This window comes from Phyllobates terribilis, unplaced genomic scaffold (assembly GCF_046119375.1).
Source record: "Phyllobates terribilis strain yellow unplaced genomic scaffold, ASM4611937v1 Scaffold_9__5_contigs__length_417890890, whole genome shotgun sequence".
Classification (NCBI taxonomy): Eukaryota; Metazoa; Chordata; class Amphibia; order Anura; family Dendrobatidae; genus Phyllobates; species Phyllobates terribilis.
Genome location: NW_027362769.1, coordinates 86,843,345 through 86,866,102, shown reverse-complemented (window position 1 = coordinate 86,866,102; position 22,758 = coordinate 86,843,345). Strand labels below are relative to the sequence as shown.

Sequence of the window (22,758 nt, the reverse complement as noted above, 5' to 3'; positions counted from 1 at the left end):
CACAGATCACAAGCTGGCGTCACAATGGCAGTCCTGGGCCATGGTTGTGGTTATTTACTGGTAATGGCCCCCGAGTCCCTGCAGCCTCCACATACACAGCCAGATGTGCACAGATCACGAGCTGGCCTCACAATGGCAGTCCTGGTCAATGGTTGTGGTTATTTACTGGTCGAGGCCCCCCCGTGTCCCTGCAGTCTCTACATACACAGCCAGATGTGCACAGATCACGTGCTGGCCTCACAATGGCAGTCCTGGGCCATGGTTGTGGTTATTTACTGGTTATGGCCCCCGAATCCCTGCAACCTCCACATACACAGCCAGATGTGCACAGATCACGTGCTGGCCTCACAATGGTAGTCCTGGTCAATTGTTGTGGTTATTTACTGGTCTAGGCCCCCCCGTGTCCCTGCAGTCTCCACATACACAGCCAGATGTGCACAGATCACGTGCTGGCCTCACAATGGCAGTCCTGGGCCATGGTTGTGGTTATTTACTGGTTATGGCCCCCGTGTCCCTGCAGCTTCCACATACACAGCCAGATGTGCACAGATCACGAGCTGGCCTCACAATGGCAGTCCTGGGCCATGGTTGTGGTTATTTACTGGTAATGGCCCCCGAGTCCCTGCAGCCTCCACATACACAGCCAGATGTGCACAGATCACGAGCTGGCCTCACAATGGCAGTCCTGGGCCATGGTTGTGGTTATTTACTGGTCGAGGCCCCCCCGTGTCCTTGCAGTCTCCACATACACAGCCAGATGTGCACAGATCACGTGCTGGCCTCACAATGGCAGTCCTGGGCCATGGTTGTGGTTATTTACTAGTTGAGGCCCCCCGTGTCCCTACAGTCACCACATACACAGCCAGATGTGCACAGATCACGAGCTGGCCTCACAATGGCAGTCCTGGGCCATGGTTGTGGTTATTTACTGGTTGAGGCCCCCCGTGTCCCTGCAGCCTCCACATACACAGCCAGATGTGCACAGATCACGAGCTGGCCTCACAATGGCAGTCCTGGGCCATGGTTGTGGTTATTTACTGGTTGAGGCCCCCCGTGTCCCTGCAGCCTCCACATACACAGCCAGATGTGCACAGATCACGAGCTGGCCTCACAATGGCAGTCCTGGGCCATGGTTGTGGTTATTTACTGGTTGAGGCCCCCCGTGTCCCTGCAGCCTCCACATACACAGCCAGATGTGCACAGATCACGTGCTGGCCTCACAATGGCAGTCCTGGGCCATGGTTGTGGTTATTTACTGGTTGAGGCCCCCCGTGTCCCTGCAGCCTCCACATACACAGCCAGATGTGCACAGATCACGAGCTGGCCTCACAATGGCAGTCCTGGGCCATGGTTGTGGTTATTTACTGGTTGAGGCCCCCTGTGTCCCTGCAGCTTCCACATACACAGCCAGATGTGCACAGATCACGTGCTGGCCTCACAATGGCAGTCCTGGGCCATGGTTGTGGTTATTTACTGGTTGAGGCCCCCCGTGTCCCTGCAGCCTCCACATACACAGCCAGATGTGCACAGATCACGTGCTGGCCTCACAATGGCAGTCCTGGGCCATGGTTGTGGTTATTTACTGGTTGAGGCCCCCTGTGTCCCTGCAGCCTCCACATACACAGCCAGATGTGCACAGATCACGAGCTGGCCTCACAATGGCAGTCCTGGGCCATGGTTGTGGTTATTTACTGGTAATGGCCCCCGAGTCCCTGCAGCCTCCACATACACAGCCAGATGTGCACAGATCACGAGCTGGCCTCACAATGGCAGTCCTGGGCCATGGTTGTGGTTATTTACTGGTCGAGGCCCCCCCGTGTCCCTGCAGTCTCCACATACACAGCCAGATGTGCACAGATCACGTGCTGGCCTCACAATGGCAGTCCTGGGCCATAGTTGTGGTTATTTACTGGTTGAGGCCCCCCGTGTCCCTACAGTCACCACATACACAGCCAGATGTGCACAGATCACGAGCTGGCCTCACAATGGCAGTCCTGGGCCATGGTTGTGGTTATTTACTGGTTGAGGCCCCCCGTGTCCCTACAGTCACCACATACACAGCCAGATGTGCACAGATCACGAGCTGGCCTCACAATGGCAGTCCTGGGCCATGGTTGTGGTTATTTACTGGTTGAGGCCCCCCGTGTCCCTGCAGTCTCCACATACACAGCCAGATGTGCACAGATCACGAGCTGGCCTCACAATGGCAGTCCTGGGCCATGGTTGTGGTTATTTACTGGTTATGGCCCCCGTGTCCCTGCAGTCTCCACATACACAGCCAGATGTGCACAGATCACGAGCTGGCCTCACAATGGCAGTCCTGGGCCATGGTTGTGGTTATTTACTGGTTGAGGCCCCCGAATCCCTGCAACCTCCACATACACAGCCAGATGTGCACAGATCTCGAGCTGGCCTCACAATGGCAGTCCTGGGCTGACAGAATAGAAATCTTTCTGCCCCATCGGCACTGACGCCTGACCTTGGCGTTGCAATCTTTCTGAGCATGGAAAGTTCTATTCTGCTATGGAAATCTAATAGATGATGGAGACGCTGGGAATGATTTTATTTTCATGCTCCTTGTAAATTGCAGAATGAAATGTGATGTCGTTGTTGCCCGATTCTCTGTTGCCTGCATGGTGCCGGCTTTATTACTATGACGTTTATGTGTATGTGATGTATCCTGACACGTTGTGGAGAATAAAACCATCAGCGACATTACCGGGCCGTTGCTGTGGATACAAGACATATATAGCTCATGTTTTGGGAGAGAAATGAAGGCGGGTGTATGTGACAGGACAATGCTTTTGCTAAACTGACCCATAGACCCATCTGCTCCCCACATGTCACTTCCCCCATTAACAAGCAATTGAATTAATTAAATGCTACTCAGAGCTCGCATAACAAGCTACCGGCAGTGTCCAAATTAGCACTGATAATCAAGGATGATTTCCTTTATTATCCTGCTAAGTGGAGAGCTGGCAGCCCCCCCTCGGCCCTCTCCACGCCTGCCCTCCCCTATTTACTTACCCTGGCTCCTGTCTCTGCCAGCCAGGGTCACCTCACCTCGTTAACTCGCTGTAATCAGGACCTCATGGCTGGCTGTGATCTCCACACTCTGGTCCAAGGGCCAGCTCCTGCCTTGGCGTAAATTTAACCCCTTACACATCACGACACGACCTTGGGAGATCTCTGTTCTGAATAGCGCCGGGCTTTTAGGAGGGGCTTTGCTGTAGAAGTTGTCACCTTGACCTCCTAAGTGCCCTAAGCATGAACCTTCAGTAATGGCTGGTCACTATACCCCCTAACCTTCCTGTCCTCCTCGGCATCACCTTCTCTGTTCCTCAGTCCCCTCCTGTCTCCTTGTCACTTACCTGTCTTCTCTCTCCTGCTGGCACTGTCTCTCTCCTCTCCCCCCTCTCTCTCGCTGGCTCAGCCTCAAACTGATAGATGGTGAGTGGAGGCCCTGTGGTCTCTCAGCTGAGTAATAGAGGCAGGAATTTCATTTTGCAACTGGCTGATTTAATGATCCGAAGGGTAATTAATAGGCTGATTATCTTAATGTTAAATATGTCCGGCAGCAATTACTCTGACCTCCTGCGTGTCAAGGTCCAGGCCTGGCTCTTCTTTCAATTAAGTTCTCTGGGGCTTAATGATATGAATAAGCTCCCCAGCTCTGACACTGCAGCTGCCCAGACTGCGAGAGGCTGCTGGGCTCGTGGGGAGCTTTTAATCAGAGCGTTCCCCCCCTTCCCCCTCCACGGACCATCAAATTTAACAATTAGAACAAGGGCAGTTTAACTTTCTTCTTTGCCAGTTTGCGGGTACCAATCACTCCTCTCATATTGTGTTCTCCAGCCTCGGATTGTCTGCCCTCGCTCTATGTAAACCTTACCTACTATGGTCTCTTAGCGGATGCCGATATCCACTGCCACGTCACTTATTTTCATCTCTTAGTGTTTTCTATGTACGGTTGTTCTTCTTGTCTCATGTAATTCATCTGAACGGTCTCTTATGGCTCAATAAACTGTCTCTGTTTCACAGTCTCTGTCTCTCTTTGAGTTTCTATTTGTCTTTCCTCTTTCTCTCTCCTCTTCTCCAGGGTACGTTCTCGCAGCTCCGAGCTGCCGCGTCTCTCCCGATATTAATTATCTTGTGAGTGCCGCTGTTTTTCCGTTTGACAGGCTTAATTAATTGGCAGCAGCGGCCGAAAATGACAGGGCCACTAATTGCAACTCAAGGTGTATTAGAGTCAGACGGGCTGTGCCGGATCAGCGTGCCCCCGTTGCTGTGCTCAGACTAGGAAGCATTGCCTGTGCCGTGTGTCATGCGTGTTGGCGTGATTCTATGTGATTGTTGCCCGTGTGCTTGTCGCACGGATCTGACATTTTGCTGCCAATAAAGTTTGGACAGCTGGATTGTCTAGGGGCAGCAGATGCTGCGTATGTGTGTGGGGAGGGGGCGCTCAGACGCAGCCTATGTTAACCTCTTTATTTCGGATGTGAATGCTGAAACGGGCATCTGACTTTTCACTAAATTTGATACTAATGGTTGATGGTGTTGAATGGATGTTTTGTAAGACTGAATCTGCAAATGGCCAAAGTTATGTGCACGGGAGTGTAAATTTCTTATTGGAACTGTGGAAATATCTGCATGCCAAATAATGGACTTTATTTTTCAACATTGTTATACTGTAAAAGTTTTTCCAATCGGAGCAATAATCGAAGCCTAAATGTGCAGATCAGACGATTGTCTATATCAGGGATGGGGAATCTTTTTCCTTCCAAGGGCCATTTGGATATTTATACCATCCTTCGGAGGCCGTACAAATTGCGCGCTAACTTTGCCCACAAAGTACGTCCTGACGCGGCCACTGGCGTCCGGATGTAATCAGTCATTGCACACTCCTTAGCGCTCAATAGTGAACACTGCTTGTGCTCACAGAGCGAGAAGAAATAAATGTGTTGGCGGCCGGCAAAATACAGCTGCCGGCCCAAGCACTGTTGGCGGGAATCTGCCCGGGGGTCGGATAAAAGGTTATCGAGGAACATAAACGGCCCGCGGTCCTGAGGTCCCCCCACTCCTGGTCTAAATAAATCACTTGGTCTGAATGGGGACAAAACAACTAAAAATGTGAGCCGCCATGTGCTTAGTGCTGCTCGTAAACGCCCAGCAGACCTGGCCTTAGTGAGCCCCAGAGCCTCTTTACTAGTCCAAGCACTGTCTTTACTTTCCGTAATACCCATAATATTCATTGCTCTCCTAACCATAACTCTGTCACTTGTAGGAACCATGCCAAGTCCAACACTGAGCTCAGCTTGTCCTCCTCGCAGGCTGGTAATCGCTCCCTGTCCCTCCTGCAGCTATATGGCTAGAGAACCAGTGAGCGAGTCACACCGGATCCCTTATCCCTTGCCTTCCCAGCATTTGCCCTCACATCTAGGCAGACATCACAGGCATACCTTGTGCTTTTTACTTGTCTTTTGTTTTACTAGCCTCCACAGTCAAGTGTCTTTGTCACGTGGCCACAGTATGCCAGCCTTTCCTCTCAGCGGGAGATTGATTGCAATTTTCACCTTGATTAATTCCAACACAGGGTCCGTAATGAGAAATGCCCCTATGTGTGAAATTTGTGTCCTGACTTAAAAGGGCCAGTGCCCAGGAGTATTTAGCTTGTATACCAAGATGCCGTATTTACAGTGCCGGCAGGTTACAGACAGCAATAGTGCAGGGCATAGAAAGCAGGTTTGATTTTATAAAATATATAATGCCTTTTTTATAATAGTATTTTTGTACTACATGCACATCAGAGGTATAAATTGCAAGGTTTCCCGACTAAAGCCATGTTCTAGGCATACAAGGTGGCATCCTATTGTTATCAAAATTGTAGCCTACACAGTGCAAAAGTCTATAGAGAATATTGTCTGCTATGCTACTCCATACTATAAAAATCACCGGCCTAACAAAGATGAAAAGGACACTCTTCAGTGTGAATGTGGCGGTGGGAGCATGGATATTTCCAGCGTTCTTGCCGGAAGTTTTTCAGGTGTATATGCCTAACCAGGGGCAGACATATCACTGGTGCAACCTGTGCAGCCGCAGTGGGGCCCGGGAGGTCAGGGGGCCGCTACCACCTCCAAAGCAGGTGAAATTGTGCATTATGATGAGCTATTGTGCTGTAAAGGGCGCATATATTGTTCTTGCACCAGGGACCCTTTTCTGTCTGTGTCCTCCAGTATGCCTAACATACATTGCCCTGTAAATGCTCCTGTATATTACTAAGATGACCATATTACATTGACCCAACGCTAATAAATCATCTGGTGACACCTTTGGGTGCGGTAAATGGGCATCTGGCTGAGCAATATGATAACACAAGAGCTGCCAACCACATTGTCCACCAAGCCCAAGAAAGATCAGATTGACGCTAATTATCTCCTAACCTTTTTATTTTCAAGATGGCATAATTAGGTCATTTTTCAGATCTAGGGTTGACGTGTTTAATGAGACTGAATAGTCCGACTGTATTCTGAATTGTATCTGTCTGAAGTGAGGATCCCCGTGTTGGTTCTCATGCTACACATGGGTCCTCTGTCCTCCGACAGTCTGGTTCTGCCAAGTCCTCTGATCTAATAAAGTAGATTCAATTTAAAAAAGAAAAGAAGTAAAGAATATTTGAAGGAGATACATAAAACTAACGATATGTCCTTCCATCCCACAATTCATACACAATTGAAGGGAAAGCAGAGATTTTGTAAGTTACTTTACTTGGAAAAGAATGAAAAAATAAAAACAAAATATAAGCATGGAGGAAATACACTGTGCATAATCACAGGTTGCAAGAAGTGGATTTTTTTTCTCTGTCTCTAATGAGCAATGAATAGAAAGATACACTATGTGGCCAAAAATATTGGGACACCTGCACATTACACCTACAGGAGATTTTCTGACATCAGATTCTAAATCCATAGACATTAATATGGAGTTGGTTCCCTCTTTGCAGCAATATCCGCTTCCGCTCTTCCGAGAAGACTTTCTACAGGATTTTGGAGATGTCTGTGGGAATTTCTGACTATTTATACAGAAGGACATTTCTGAGGTCAGACACTGATGATGGAGGAGAGCACCGGGCTCATAATCTCTGTTCTAGTTCATCACAAAGGTGTTGGATCGGGTTGAGGTTAGGGCTCTGTGCGGTCAGTCAAGTTCTTCCACACCAAACTCCCCCAACCTTGCTTTGTGCACAGGGGGACAGTTATGCTGTAATAGAGAAGCTTCTTTCCACAAAATTAAAGCATACAATTGTCCAAAATGTCTTGTATGCTGAAGCAATTAAGATTTCTCTTAACTGGAGCCCCTGAAGAACAGCCCCATAACATTATCCCTCCTCCACCAAACTTTCCAGCTGGCACATTGGAGTCAGGCAGGTGATGTTCTCCTGGCATTCGCCAAACACAGACTCATCCATCAGATGCCAGTTAGGGATCATTGGTAGGAATGAGCGGACCCTTGGAAGGTCACATTCGGCCAAACTTTAGTCCAAAGTTCGGTTCGGGTACCAGAACTGGACCCGAACTTGACCCCAAACCTGAACCCCATATAAGTCAATGGGGACCCGAACTTTGGTGCTGTAAAATGGTTATAGTAAGGGCTAGGGGGACTGCAAAAGCAAGCAAAATGGGGGTACGAGCAGAAAAATAGCCTTGCAAACCAATGTGGATAGGGAAATGACTTAAAATAACATGGAATTAAAAAATATAAAAAATAATCTTGAACCGGGAAGCGAAAGTCCAAGTGGAGGTGTGAAACAGTGCCTTGCGTGTGTACTTTACTGTGTTTCTTAATGAATGAAAAAAAAAACTATTTAGGGTCCCCCTTATATTTAATAACGAGCCAAGGACAATCGGGAAGAGCTGAGGCTAAGCGCCAGAATTGGTGCATCTAATGGATGCGCCATTTCTGGGGCGGCTGAGGGCTGGTCTTATTAGGCTGGGAAGGGGCCAAATATCCGTGGTCCATCCCAGCCTATCAATATCAGCCTCTAGCTGTCTGCTTTCCCTTGGCTGTTATTAAAAATAAGGGGGACCTCACATCAGTTTTTTAAATTATTTATTTTACACTGTCCCTATGCTAATCAGATCAGAATGGTGGTGGTACCTGTAATCCAGCGTGTATAGAGGCCGGGTCACGTGGTGCGGTGGCCAATCACAGCCATGTCAATACAGTTACAGTTCGAGTTTGCTCATCCGTAGTCATTGGTCATTCCACAGACCATGTTTCCACTGCTCCAGAGTCCAGTGGCATTGTGCTTGGCAGGGACAGACATATCATTGGTGCAACCTGTGCAGCCGCACGGGGGCCCAAAGGTTACAGGGCCCACTCCCCCCTCCAAAGCAGGTGGAATTGTGCATTATGATGAGCTATTTTACTGCGACGGGCCTGCATGCTATTCTTACACAGGGGCCTCTTCTGTCTGTGTCCTCCACAGGATTACATTCAGCTGCTGAATGTACAACTTGAATGTATGAAGCTCCCGGCACACAGTTCTTCTGCTGATGGTAATGCCAGAGGAGGTTTGAAGCTCTGGCGTTACTGAGTCAACAGAGCGCTGACAACTTTTATGCACTTTGGACCTCATTCAGTAAGACTGGCATTGTGCATGTCTGTCTTAATGCTGGAGTATGAGTCGCCTAATTCATTTAGAGGTGCACGCCACTTAATGAATTAGGCGCATCTTACAACTGGCTTGCGCCTCGGCCAGATAGGTTACTTCAGTCACGGCTATGCCACAACTTTTGACTATTTTTTTAGGTGGGCATTGCCATACCCTGTCTCACCCCCAGCTCTGCCCATTCTGGCATACAAACTCCAAAATTCACAGAATTTTTCGCAACTGCGTGTTCCACGAAAAATATTTTAATATTTGAAGGTGTTTTACGCCCTGATCCAGAAGAAAACACCTTCATGAATTGGGCCCTTTGTGCTTGAAGCACTCGGTGACCCTGCTCTTTATTGTTACGTGGTCTCCACTTCGTGGCCAAGTTGCTGGGGTTCCTTCCGCTTCTCAATAATATCACTCACAGGTGATAGGCGGAAATTTAGGAGGGAGGAAATGTCATGAACGGAGGATCCTTTTACAGGATCACGCTGGTATCCATGAGCACTTTACCACAAGCCATTCTCACACATTAGTAAAGGTAGATGGTATGGCGGGGGGCTGAATGTTATACACCGGGGGCAATGAGACTGAGCAAAAAAACTCAATTCAATGATGAAGAGGTGTATCCCAATCCTTTTCTCGGTAGAGCCCAGTTTGCCATCACCAATGCATTCTGATCGATCGGGATTACACTGGTAATAGTTTTGTGTGTTGTATAAAATAACTGCTTGTCATTAGTGGAAATCTGTTCTAGACCGGTTTATGTATAGTATATGCATCCAATATTCTGTATACATCCAATGTGTGTCTTGCGTGATAAAACCACTATTTACTAGTATTAATTTGTATCTACTAGTAGAAAACTAGTAATAATTCAGACTTAAATAAAATGCAAAGAACAAGTTTTCTAAAGAAAGTTAAAAATCGAATAGTGGGACATGGGACTGTGCGTGAGTCGCCTTCCTGGAAAGTGACTGATTAAAACTAGAGCTAAATGTTTGCATGAAAGAAGCAGGAGCCATCTGGTGGTCATTTTGTGTTCTGCAGACATTTACGCTTCCAGTTATTTAGTAGAAGGCTGTGTGAAACCACTTGCCACATACTGGACAATTCCACTCATATGGATTTACTTGGCCAGAAAAATATTTTAGAAATGTGTATTTCCAAATATTATTAAAACAAAAAAATACCTAAAAACTTGACGGATGTAAGAAGGGAAAAAAATTTTTTATAGCAATTTTGTCTGAAATAGAAAAGGACATAGGCATGTATTATACACGTGTAGTCTCTGCTAATATAAGACATTCAAGCTGTGACAGAATAAGTGGCTGTGCACCTTATTTATACCAGAAACCACAGCACTGTTAAGCCAGCAGTGCCAACAGACCTCTTGACTTATGGGGTCCCTTAGGTCCTTTTGTGAGGCCAGTAGTTTTTGTTTCTAGGAATATTTTTGCCTCTATTTGCATCTGCGTTGTGGCATTTTATAACGGACACCATGACATAGTGTTAGACTGACACCAGAGGCATCCTTTCAGCGAAACCTCCCTTGTATTACAGCGATCTCTTCCACGTATGAGAGAACACCTCTCACATACAAGGGTCAGGTGTAAGTACAAGGCGTTCTGTAATCATCGAGTTACACAAGCTATTGACTAGCTTTACAGAAGCTTCTATAGAAAGCACAAATGCAAAGAAATCAACTTTAATTGGTGAATCTACTATTTTGGCTATCGATAAAGAACAGTCCCAGACAGCTTTCAGTTAGTTCTTGTAGGGCTCACACTCCTCAGCGTAAATAAAATCAGTCCGATGTTGTTCCTGAAAAGTAGGATGAGTGTCATGCGAGTGCAATGCGATTGTTCTCACCTACCATCTATATGCAATCTGTAGTCATTTTCTATGTCATTTAAAGTTAGTTTTCTAACTAATAAAACAATATTCTATACAGAGATGGATAGATAGATGATAGTAAAGAAATATGTCAGTGAGATATATAGAATTGGTGCTTTGCGTGTGTAGTTTTCTGTACTTGTATTTCTGAATAACTAAATGAAAAAAATTGCGTGGGGTCCCCTTAATTTTATTAACCAGCTGAGGGAAAGCCTACAACTGGGGGCTGATGTTTATAGTCTGGGAAGGGTGTAATAAACATGGAACTTTCCTGGCTATTAGTATCGTCTCACACCTGTCTGCGTAGCCTTTATTTGTTATTACAAGGGGGTGACCCCCAAAAAATGACGTTGGGTCCCCCCTATATTTGATAACCAGCAAAGGCTAAACAGACTTATGCGAGCTGATATTAATAGCCTAGGAAGGGGCCATGGATATTGACCCTCTTCCAAACTAAGAACATCAGCACAGAAATGGCGCTCCATTAGATGCACCAATTCTTGCGCTTAGCCTCGTTGTGCGGTCGTGAGTGGGGTTGATGTCAGCTTTGTAATATCAGCTAACATCAAGCCCAGGCGTTAGTAATGGAGAGGCGTCTATAAGACACCCTCATTACTAACCCCGTTGGGAAAATTAAATAGACACACACACAGAAAAAAGTCCTTTATTTGAAATAAACACTCCCCATCCTCTTTCACCCAATTATTAATGTAAAAATAAAAAAATCAAGCTATTCTTCGCCTGTCCACCGATAATCCTTATGTCCCGAGACGAGCCCAACTCGGCTACATCTGGATGTCTTGCTGAGTGATTGCATGATGCAACCGTTCAGCTTGACATCCAGGAGACACTGAGCTGAGCCTGAAATTTCTCACACAGCGAGCAGTGACATCAGTAAGGTGGCCGGAGTTCATCGGCTATGAACTCCAGTCACCTTGCTGATGTCAGTGCTCGACACTGAAGCTGCGCTCTCACACTGGACATATGGATTATCAGCTTACAGGAGAGGAATACTGTGATTTTTTTATTTTTACATTAATAATTGGGTAAAAAGAGGGTGGGGAGAGTTTATTTCAAATAAAGGACTTTTTTCCGTATGTGTCTTTATTTTTCACTATGGGGTTAGTATTGGGGGTGTCTTATAGACACCTCTCCATTACTAACCCCTGGGCTTGATGTCAGCTGACATTACAAAGCTGACATCAACCCCAATACTATTACCCCACCTGCCACCTCACCAGGGCGAGTGGGAAGAGCCGAGGCAAAGCGCCAGAATTGGTGCATCTAATGGAGCGCCATTTCTGGGGCCGCTGATGGCTTATGTTCTTAGTCTGGAAGGGGGCCAATATCCATGGCCCCTTCCTAGGCTATTAATATCAGCCTGCAACTGTCTGTTTAACCTTTGCTGGTTATTACATATAGGGGGGGACCCCACATAATTTTTCTTTGTTTGCGTTCCCCTTTGTAATAACCAGTAAAGGCTACGCTGACTTCTGTGAACTGATATTAATAGCCTGGGAAGCTCCATTTTTATTACCCCCTTTCCAGACTATAAACATCAGCCCCAGCTGTCGGCTTTCCCTCAGCTGGTTAAGAATAATATAGGGTATCCCACGCCATTTTTTTCTTTTATTCTGTCTATTCTATTCTGACGGTTCATGCTGTGAATTTATTGTATTCGGCTGATGAAATGTCTGATCGGTGCGTGAAAATCACACTGCACATGCAGGATCCTTGTGCCATGCGATTTTTTTTCTCGCACCCTTTGACTTGCATTGGTGCGTCTCGTCCGATATACGCAGCCACTCGCAGTATGCTGCAATTTTTTTTCTCTGTCTGATCCGAGAAGAGAAAAAAAATCGCAGATGAACATGGAATCTAATATTAGTCAGAGTGCAATCTGGATTGCACTTCTTAAACACAGATGAGTATGAGCCTTAACTGTGAATATGGCCTTGAATTTGAGCAGTTTCTCAGAAGATAACAGTTTGGGCATTATGGCTAGAAAACCTTTATTCTAATAAAAGGTAACATAATTCGCTATAGCATACAAAATTGAGTATGAGGATATACAAAATGGTTACCACTAACAATTAGAAGGACCTTTTAGACTTCTAATGTGGTCTGTCGAGTTCTGCAAAACTGTCCAATGTTTTGACTTGAAAAATAGTGTTGCATGTCAAGACAGTGGCTGCACGATTCCAGCCATATTTGTTTAACTCTGAAACACTGCAGCATTTCACAGAAAAACGTAGTTTTAATAGCCACTGGGGACCATGCTGTGCTGGAGACTAGGAAATAACCACTGTGCAAATACCCAAGCTCCAATATTTAAGACTTGTGCTCATTCTTATCCCAATCTGGGTCTTTAAAACAAGTTATCAATAACAGATAAGAAGTAGAGTGCTATAGGCCAGTAAATATGCAGAAACTGAAGAAGCATCACATAGCAAGTATAATGAGCCATGTATCCCATGTTCACTCTTGGCGGTAGATATGAAGCAAGCTATGCACCATACAAATTAAAGGAAACCTGGCTCAAGCACAGTGCCTATGGGATTATATCAGTGATCCCACCCAACAGTTTACCTGTACATGTGTGGCCTGGCTTTTAGCTTCTGTGTCCCACAAAGGGCCGCTGTTTTCCTATTTATTTTTCCATAATCTTGACTTGTAGTTGGAGAGTAGTCGACCTTACAAATGATCTGATTACAACAATATAAATGTATAAATGTTTCATCAGAGTGATTGGGGATATTATTATATTGTCTCATTTCCTTTAAAGGGTTTTTTCTTTTTTCTTTTTTTTCCTAAAATCTTCTCTTAAACTAAGGTTTCTATAAAGCGTCTCTGCTGCTTCTTTTGCCCATGCTGTTTAAACCTCCATTCTTTGCCTCCCCCCTACCTTTCGTCCCCATCTCCCATATGAGGGCTGCAAGTCCAGTGTAGCCGCAATGTCTGACATAATTGGATTCTGCATTCTAATCCATCTGTAAAGTATGCACTGATTAAATTAGCCTAATAGATATTATTTCTTACATGACTGCATAATTTTGTCCTGATTGGTTCTGTGCTTCTCTAACGAGCTGCCCAATTTCCCGCGTGCGCTCTCGCTCTCTGTAATGCTACCGAGATTCCTTGCAGCCTCCCATACCACTGGGGATTATTTAGTGGGGGTGGTGGGAGTTGGAATAAGAATACACATCAAGATACAAAATGACCCCCTTTTTAGGTAGTTTCTAGGGGAATGACAATAAGTCTTCCAAAAGTAGTAGATACCTGGGTCTGCCTGTCAGAGGAGACACAAGTATTTTAAGTAGTCAGGTATGCGACCATGTATTCTAAAGATGTAGCAGCCATTATAATAAATTATAAAGGCCTCCCATACACAGCAGGGCAGCGTCTGTGGAACCCATCAACTTTGCTGGATGATGGTGGGGGGAGAGGAATCAAAAATGTCAACATTTTATCCATTTTTTTCTAGGGAAGATCAGCCACCACGAGGTGTTTAGGTGCTGACGTTTTTCTAATTGGACATTCATGAGGGAGACCTGAGGGCCAAGGTCTTTGAGACTTCCACCCTTTTGACATATTTGAGCATAGTGTTGCTTTTGCCGTACTTATATTACCCCATATAAACATACTTGGCCATTAGCGAGTAAACGCTTGTTGGCTGATGACCTCTTTTATGAGGGGCTAAAAATCATTGTTGGTAGTCATCACATCCGCTCATGTGAACAAAATCAGATGTGGAGAATATGCAAACTGTATAGGGATGACGCATGGTAGTAACGCTCATTCATTCCCATACGGTTTGCTTATGTAGTTGATTGCCATTTGTAAATGGAAGTGTAACCAGCTAGATCTGTATAGTTGATTGGCGCTCGCTACAGGCAGATTATATATATTATCCGCACATGTAAAAGGACCTTTATCTCTCTCCTATTTGACCCTTGCTAACTTGCAGACATTACCTCTTCTTCATTTATTTGTCTTTTCTTGTGTGTAGGTTAGCAAGAAGCTGTGGTCAGATGTGATGGAGGAATACATGACGGCAAGAGCAAAATGATATATTTTTTTAAACCATAGAGACGTACAAGTCTGTTTAGGAGCTGGATGCACAGAATGATAAGAGAATTTTAATTATGATTTAATTTTCAATGTTACATTATTATATTCATGGGTCACTTACTTCTGTATGAATGGATATAATCTGGAGCCCTATACCTTGTGCGGGGAGCCTGCATCATGTCCGCGGAGGGCTAGGCCTGGGTGCAGTTTGTTTTATGTCATTGCCATTGAGCGTGTGCAAGTGTCAGAAGAACCTGACTATCCTGTAATAAGGCTAATAGATTTGCTTTATTTAATCATCAATGTTTCTGCTGTTCTCTGAGCTCCATAAAACATTCCTCAGGTTGGTAAAACACTGATTTTATTGATCAGGCACGTCTGGGATATTTATGTGCAGAGCCCCTGTTAGTACATAAATCCAGGGATACCTCCCACCTTTCTGTGAGCTGCGGAGCGCTGCAGGGGAGTCAGCGACACGTCGTCGATAGAACACAGATACTGTACTGCTCTTACATATATTACAGTGGAACTGCTCCTGGATAACCTGGTGCTATTTATTTATGTAATTATGTAAACTTATGCGTAAGAGAAATGTTTATCAAATATATCAAATAAAGGATACATAGAAGGAACAGATCTATAATGTACACGTATAAAGAGTGGTATTATTATCCTGCTCACTGTACCATGGACACCCTCCCACTACTGCTGTCCCTTCTTCTGCTTCCTCCATCCTTAGCAACCTAGCCCAGTGCAGAAAGCATGCGGCCCCCAGCCAGCCATCTGCTAAAACACTTCCTGTGCCATAGAGCGGGCTGTCCCCCTGCAGAGAGGGTTTCCCCCCTTATATTGTTTCCAGCTCTTCTTCCGACTCCTCTTCCTCCCTGTTCTCCTTTGCTGTAAGCTGGATGGTATCGGGTCCACATTCCTTGCAGCTAGGATCGTCCGCCTGTGTCAGTAACCACAGGTGAAATCTGTACCTGCGCTCTTCTGAGTGACGTGGTATAGAATTGCTTTTACACTATATGTGTCCGCAAACAAATCATACTTTGTACTGACTTTTAGTTATTTAGTTCACACTGTGTTATTGGCGGTCTTCCATAAATTTGCAGGATTATCTGAAACCTTTCACATTGCTGCCCAAAGTGTTAGGCTGTGTGCCCACGTAGCGTTTTTCAAGCGTTTTTGATGCGGGATTTCCGCAGCGGAAACGCTTGTAAAACGCTTGGTAACCCGCACCCCATGGTCCCCAATGGGATTCCGCAAGTTCTATGCACATGCTGCGGATTTTTCTGCAGCGTTTATACTGCGTTCAAAAATCCGCAGCATGTCATTTAATTTTGCGTTTCCGCAAGCGGAATTGCCTTTGTCCAATGCATAAAAAACGCAAGGCAATTCCGCATGTGGAAAACGCGTGATAAACGCACGAAAAATGCGCGATAGAGGACTTGCATTTATGCAGCAGAAATTTTCTGCTTCATAAATGCAACGTGGGCACATAGCCTAAGAAATTAGCTCCACTACATCTAGAAGTCCATATGAAAAAAACAGATGGAAAGCGCTCCTTGAGCAGATCAACAGATATTTGAGGGAGGTGACTGACTTCTACTCACCTGAACGGTTGTGCAGCAGCAGGCACAACCCTGGTAATGGCAAAAATGATCCTCCTCAGCTGCAGCTACACCCGCTGAACCTCCATAGGAGATCCGGATTGGGAATTTAGGGAAAAAAAATTGGGCTTCCAAAAAGCGCTGCCAAGGATGCGAGGAAGAGAAAGTAATGTTTAAAAAACTTACTGAATAATAATGCCATCAGTAAGATTGTGTGGCCACTAGGGATGGTATCAATGATGGCATGTATTATTCAGTCTGTAGGAGCCTGATGAAGGGCGTGGACCGGCTCCGTAACGCGTAGCTCAATACATTTTAAAGTCTTTTCAACATTATTTTCTCTTCCTCGCATCCTTGGCAGCGCTTTTGGAAGCCCAATTTGTTTGTTTTTTTTGTTTTGTTTTTTTTCTTAAAACATTTAGAAGTGCAGAAGAACAGTTTTTCTTGGGATTTTATATGAAGCGATCTTGTCTTTTTTTTTTAAACTCCGATCCATTGGATTTGATCTGATTCTGTTGCTCCCCAAAGTATTCCTGTTTCTGTTTTTCATAGGTTTTTAAATCTGTCATGTGGTTCCAATGATATGGACCTTTTCTTTCTTTTTTTTTTTTTTTAATGCCCGCAATATTTAAAATTTTTATGGTTTTCACCAAGGAGGCGTTGCTTACAGGACACTAATGCAGAGCACCTAAGGACATGCCTGCAGAGAATCCTGTGGGCCACATTTCAGCCGAAAGGACCATAAAAATGAGCATATTAATAAAAAGGCCCATATCTCTGAAATTGTATAGCAGAATTGAAAAAAAAAAAACAACAAAGCCGGAATACTTAAATAATAACAAAAGCTCGAAATTCTTTGACCCAGTAATAAGTCCTCTTTAATTCTCAGGAGGTCTGGTTGTGGATTAGAAAATTATGGCTTTTTTTTTCCAAACACAGCGCCACACTTGTCCATTAGTTGTGTGTAGAATTGCAGCTCTGCTGAGCCACAAAAAAACCACATTTGTCTAATCCTGGAAACGCCCTTTGCATTTCCACCTGTTGCTGCATCATTATATGCCCTCGCCCCGTTACACTGCTACTCATCATTACTGGGCGAGATCAGTGGAGGCAGGACAATAACTGGTTCTCTCTTGCCTGGGGGGGTTTCACGTTTCTTTGTCCCGGGGTCCGTTTTGTTTCTTCATTTTTTTCTCCCCTGTAAATCAGATCAGAGTCTTCTTTACAAAAGGACAAATGTATCCGCTTGCCTACCTGTGCCATTCAGTGGCTAATGACCAGCGATTAGCTCAGTGTGCAGCCCCACTCACCTCTGGCAGGTACAGAGTAGAAATGCTTTGATGGTGTTTTTCGGCTGCCCCTGCCCACCCACCTGTAATGGATCCCTGGCCCTTGTGTGATGGACTGACTGTTCATTGTGATTCCTTGCCAAGGGAGATGTGGGGTCGCTGCCCGGTCGCTCCACATGTACAGGAAACCATGTAAAGATAATCCAGATTTACTCCCTAGAGAAGCTGTTTACATAGAGGGATTAGGAGGGGATTAAAGCTAACCTGACACTAGATTACCTTCAACAGTGTAAACACAGCCAGGGGTCCTGACACTGGGCCCCTCCCCCCTCTGGAGGGGCTCACCCACACAAGGGGATTAACCCATAGACCTCTAGTGGCCCTGCCTGGCTCACAGCATTCTGGGAAGTGTAGTCCAACAGTCTCTATGTTGCGAACATCATGTATTTGGAGTGTGGGAAGAAACCAGAGAACTTGGAGGAAACCCACACAAACACGGGGAGAACATACAAACTCCTTGCAGATGTTGTCCTTGGTGACATTGAACCCAGGACTCCAGTGCTGCAAGGCTACAGTGCTAACCACTGAGCCACCGTGCTGCCCAATTGTTATGTTACCACTATATAAATAATGGCCTACTACATACTGCACTTCATGTGATTTGTGTGTTATTTTCTCCTGTATATTCTGAATAGAATGACCTTTTTCTATCCACAGATTCACATCCGCTGTCTGTATTACGTACAGAGTAACCCTAAAAATATCAATATACACAATTCGTAATTGGCGGCACTTCCATTTTCTGTATATGAATAATTGTTGGATTGATGTACGGATACGTCATCACTTCCCGTTCCTATTAATATAAATGTCTACGTCTTAGGAAGTTACCTTTCCTTTTTCTTTTTACCAGGGAAGAGAAGGAACGCTGGATTCGTGCAAAATATGAGCAGAAACTTTTCTTAGCACCCCTGCCCTGTCGAGATTTGCCCTTAGGGCAGCAGTTATTGAGGGCTACAGCAGAAGAGGACTTAAGGACAGTAATCCTACTTCTTGCACATGGCTCCCGGGAAGAAGTGAATGAAACCTGCGGAGAGGGAGACAGACGCACGGCCTTGCATCTAGCTTGTCGCAAGGGAAATGTGGTACTGGTGCAGCTGCTTATATGGGTGAGTACTGGGAAGACATCTACGTGTCTGTTGGGTGGCCGACCTACAAACATGTTTGGCAGCTTAGTCATAGACAGGTGGCCGTACTGTGCCATGGACAGATTCTGCTTGTCCAGCTGATCAGGCTCCTCACAAGAGGGAGGTTGCTGCCTAGTGACAGCCCAAATTCAGGGCATTGAAAATGGCTTTGTGCTTTGATTGTATTGCAGTGCCAGGCCGGTTGGGTTACAGATATTACATCTTAACCTGGGTATAGTAAATTGTCACGTTCAATAACCAAGAGTGACTGTGATATCTCAGTTATGTGTAGAGCTAGCGTTAGACATGCTGATAAGAATGACCAAGCATTATGAACTTCACACTAAGTGGAGATGAAGCCGATAGAAAAAGTCCGATGACATCTTACTTTTTCCAATGACTTGTCTGACTGGTCATTCAGATCCCTGTGGGGTGAAATTTCTTCTGGCTATTATAAAATAAGCACTTATAAAACCCAAGTATGGTTGTATCTTCCAGTTACATTGTAAAGGTTGTCCATGTTAGAACCTTGCTCTTAGGTTTTTTCCTTTGCTGGTCACATGACCTTGTTGGCCTATTTAATCCTGCTCCGCCCTTCTGGCTTTGCTGGACTTCATTGTATAACTACTTTCTAGCTAGCCTGTGCTCTGTATCTAACTCTTGTTAGTTTGCTTGGTCTACGGACCTCTGTGTTCTTTATATTTTGTTTGTTCGTCTGTCTGCTACTATTTCTGTTAGGAGGTGTCCCATTTTTCCTCCCAGTCCTTAGTACTTGTAGGGATTCCTTCCCCACATCTATAGGTCTCCGTACAGACTAGCTTAGGACTTTAGCAGGTCTGATCGCAGGATCAGGTCCCCTGTTACATCGTAGGGATTAAGCTGAGTTCTATCGTAGGGACAGATCTCCTCTCTTTCCTTAGCTCTGGTAGCAGAACATAACAGTAAGTCCAGCCTGCAAATTCTCTAAGGAAAGATTTTTCTGTTCCATCATGGTGTCGGTTCAGGATTTGGCTCATCGCCTGCAGGGACTCTCTCTGGAGGTGGCCGAGCTCCGTCAGCACGTGAGTAACTGTCCTGGAGCACATTTCTTGGAGCCTAAGGTATGTTTGCCGGATTTATTTTTTGGTGAACACCGAGAATTTTTTTCATTTAAAAATGCTTGCTTATTGTATTTTCGTTTGAGACCCAAGTCCTCTGGGGATGAATCCCAGCACATAGGGTTCATAATGTCACTTTTGCGCAAAGAGCCTCAGGAGTGGGCCTTTTCTTTGCAACCTAGTGATACATGCTTCAGATCAGTGGATAGTTTTTTTTCTGCTTTGGGGCTATTATATGATGATCCTGACCGTGTCTCATCAGCTGAGACTGAGTCAAGACGTTTGAGACAGGGATCAGGTAATGTGGAAAAATATTGTACTCATTTCCGTCGATGGTCTACTCAAACAGGGTGGAACGATTCTGCTCTGAAAAGTCTATTTCTTGCTGGGCTCAATGAAAGGGTTAAAGACCTGCTAATTGCTTATCCTACACCTGAAGATTTGCAACAGACTATGCAATTAGCTATACGGGTGGATAGGAGACTGCGTGCAAGGGTTAATGAGAGCAAATCCTCTGCTATGTCAGTTTCTGGTTATGAGAATGTGTGTACTAACAGTGGTGAACCGATGGAGATTGGATCGGTGGCACCTCGCTCTCAAGAAAAAGACCGTAGATTTTCTGAAGGCTTGTGTTTCTATTGCGGAAAATCTGGTCATTTGATTAAAGGCTGTGAGCTTCGTATGAAGAAAGAAAAAAAAATGGTCAGTCATGCCCGTATTGCCTGTTTAAATTCCAAGGGTGTATTTTTAGCTGCTTCCACGATTGCTCAGGAAAAATTAATGGAATTTCGGGTGTTTGTTGATTGCGGGTCTACACTGAATGTAATTGATGGGGGATTCTTGGAAAGACTCAATTTAAAACCCGAACCTTTATCATTCCCCATTGCTGTGGTTTCTGTGGATGGTTCCCCTTTGAACAATATTACTCTCAAGGTCTGTGAATTTCCTCTCACTATTAATGGTGTTCACCATGAGAAATTGGATTTGGTAGTTTTGAATAACTTGCCTTCTCCAGTAATATTGGGATTGCCCTGGTTAAAATTTCACAATCCTGTACTGGATTGGTCTACCAGTGAAATTAAATCCTGGAGCCATAAATGTTATGACAAGTGTTGTAACGGGCGTATTGCAGCTTTGGATAGGGGAGAATTGCCTGTTCCTATTCAGGATTTTTGGAGAGTTTTTTCTGAGAAGGAATCGCAGGTTTTGCCTCCCCATAGAGACTATGATTGTTCTATTGAATTTGTCCCTGGAGCGACTCTTCCTAAAAGTCGTTTATTTAATCTTACTATTCCTGAGAGGAAGGCTTTGGATGAATATATACAGACAAGTTTGGCCGCCGGTCACATTAGGCCCTCTAAGTCTCCTGTGGCGGTTGGATTTTTTTTTGTAAAAAAAAAAGGACGGCGGTTTACGTCCTTGTCTGGATTTTCGTGAGATTAACAAAATTACTGTACGCAATCCTTACCCACTGCCATTGATTCCTGATCTGTTTAACCAGTTAATGGGGGCCAAGTGGTTCTCTAAAATTGACCTTAAGGGGGCATACAATCTGTTGCGCATGAAGGAGGGTGACGAATGGAAGACTGCTTTTAACACTCCTGTGGGTCATTTTGAGAATCTGGTTATGCCTTTTGGTCTTACCAATGCTCCTGCATTTTTTCAGAATCTTATTAATGACATCCTTAGACCTTTGATCGGCAAAAATGTGGTTGTGTATTTGGATGACATTTTGATTTATTCGCCGGATCTGGAGTCTCATTGGCGGAGCGTACGTGAGGTATTACAGTTATTAATGGACAATTCGCTTTTTGCTAAGCTGGAGAAATGTGAGTTCGCTGTACAGAGAATTAGTTTTTTGGGCTACATTATCTCCAGCGAAGGTTTTGAGATGGACCCGGTTAAAGTTCAAGCTGTACAGGAATGGCCTAGGCCTATTGGTTTGAAATCGATACAGAGGTTTTTAGGTTTCGCCAATTATTACAGAAAATTCATAAAAAAATTTTCTAGTATTGTCAAACCTCTGACCGATCTCACCAGGAAAGGTGCTGATGCGGTTCAGTGGTCTTCTGAGGCCATTGAAGCTTTTGTGTATCTCAAGGAGAGGTTCACCTCTGCTCCCATCCTTATGCAGCCTGATGTGACTAAGCCGTTTTTGGTTGAGGTTGATGCTTCCTCTGTGGGGGTTGGCGCAGTATTGTCTCAGGATAACGGGGATGGATTACATCCCTGTGCCTTTTTTTCAAAAAAATTTTCGGAGACTGAACTGAATTACGATATTGGTAATCGGGAATTATTGGCTATTAAACTCGCATTTGAACACTGGCGCCACTTCTTGGAAGGTGCGGAATTTCCCGTTCAGGTTCTTACGGATCATAAAAATCTGATATGTCTTGATGCTGCCAAGCGCCTGAATGCCCGTCAGGCTAGGTGGGCACTGTTTTTCTCGCGGTTTAATTTCTCCGTTACTTACATCCCTGGTACTAAGAATGTTAAGGCGGATGCCTTGTCTCGCAGTTTTTCTCCCATAGTCGGTGCTGAGAAAGAGGAGAACATTTTACAAGAAGGTGTTGTGATAGCTGCTTTGGACTCCGTTTTGGAAGATGAGATTCTTAAAGCACAGGAGAATGCCCCATCTAACACTCCTCATGGGAGGTTGTTTGTGCCTGGGACCTTTAGGAGAGATTTGTTTGTTGAGTGTCACGAATCTCGGTTGGCAGGTCATCCCGGAATCTCTGAGACCAAGAGACTGGTGGGTCGCAGTTTTTGGTGGCCTGGATGGCAGAAGGAAGTCATTAAGTGGGTGCGTCAATGTACTATATGTGCTAGATCTAAGTCCTCACATACTCCTGCTGCGGGGTTGCTTTGTCCTTTGGAGGTTCCCAGTGCTCCTTGGACACATTTGGCTATGGACTTTATAACTGACCTTCCCCCCTCTGAGGGTTTTACTGTCAT

The 22,758-nt window shown here is 45.0% G+C and overlaps 1 protein-coding gene across 7 annotated transcripts in view; it reads left to right on the top strand.

Annotated features, from left to right (window-relative positions):
- The window catches only part of AGAP1 (ArfGAP with GTPase domain, ankyrin repeat and PH domain 1), a 457,154-nt gene that overhangs the window by 426,898 nt on the left and 7,498 nt on the right, over positions 1-22,758 (top strand). For all 7 annotated transcript variants that reach the window (XM_073646711.1, XM_073646706.1, XM_073646707.1 and 4 more), the window contains one exon: positions 18,433-18,688. In XM_073646711.1, coding sequence (XP_073502812.1) covers positions 18,433-18,688 — 256 coding nt within the window. The remainder of the gene's footprint in view (positions 1-18,432; positions 18,689-22,758) is intronic.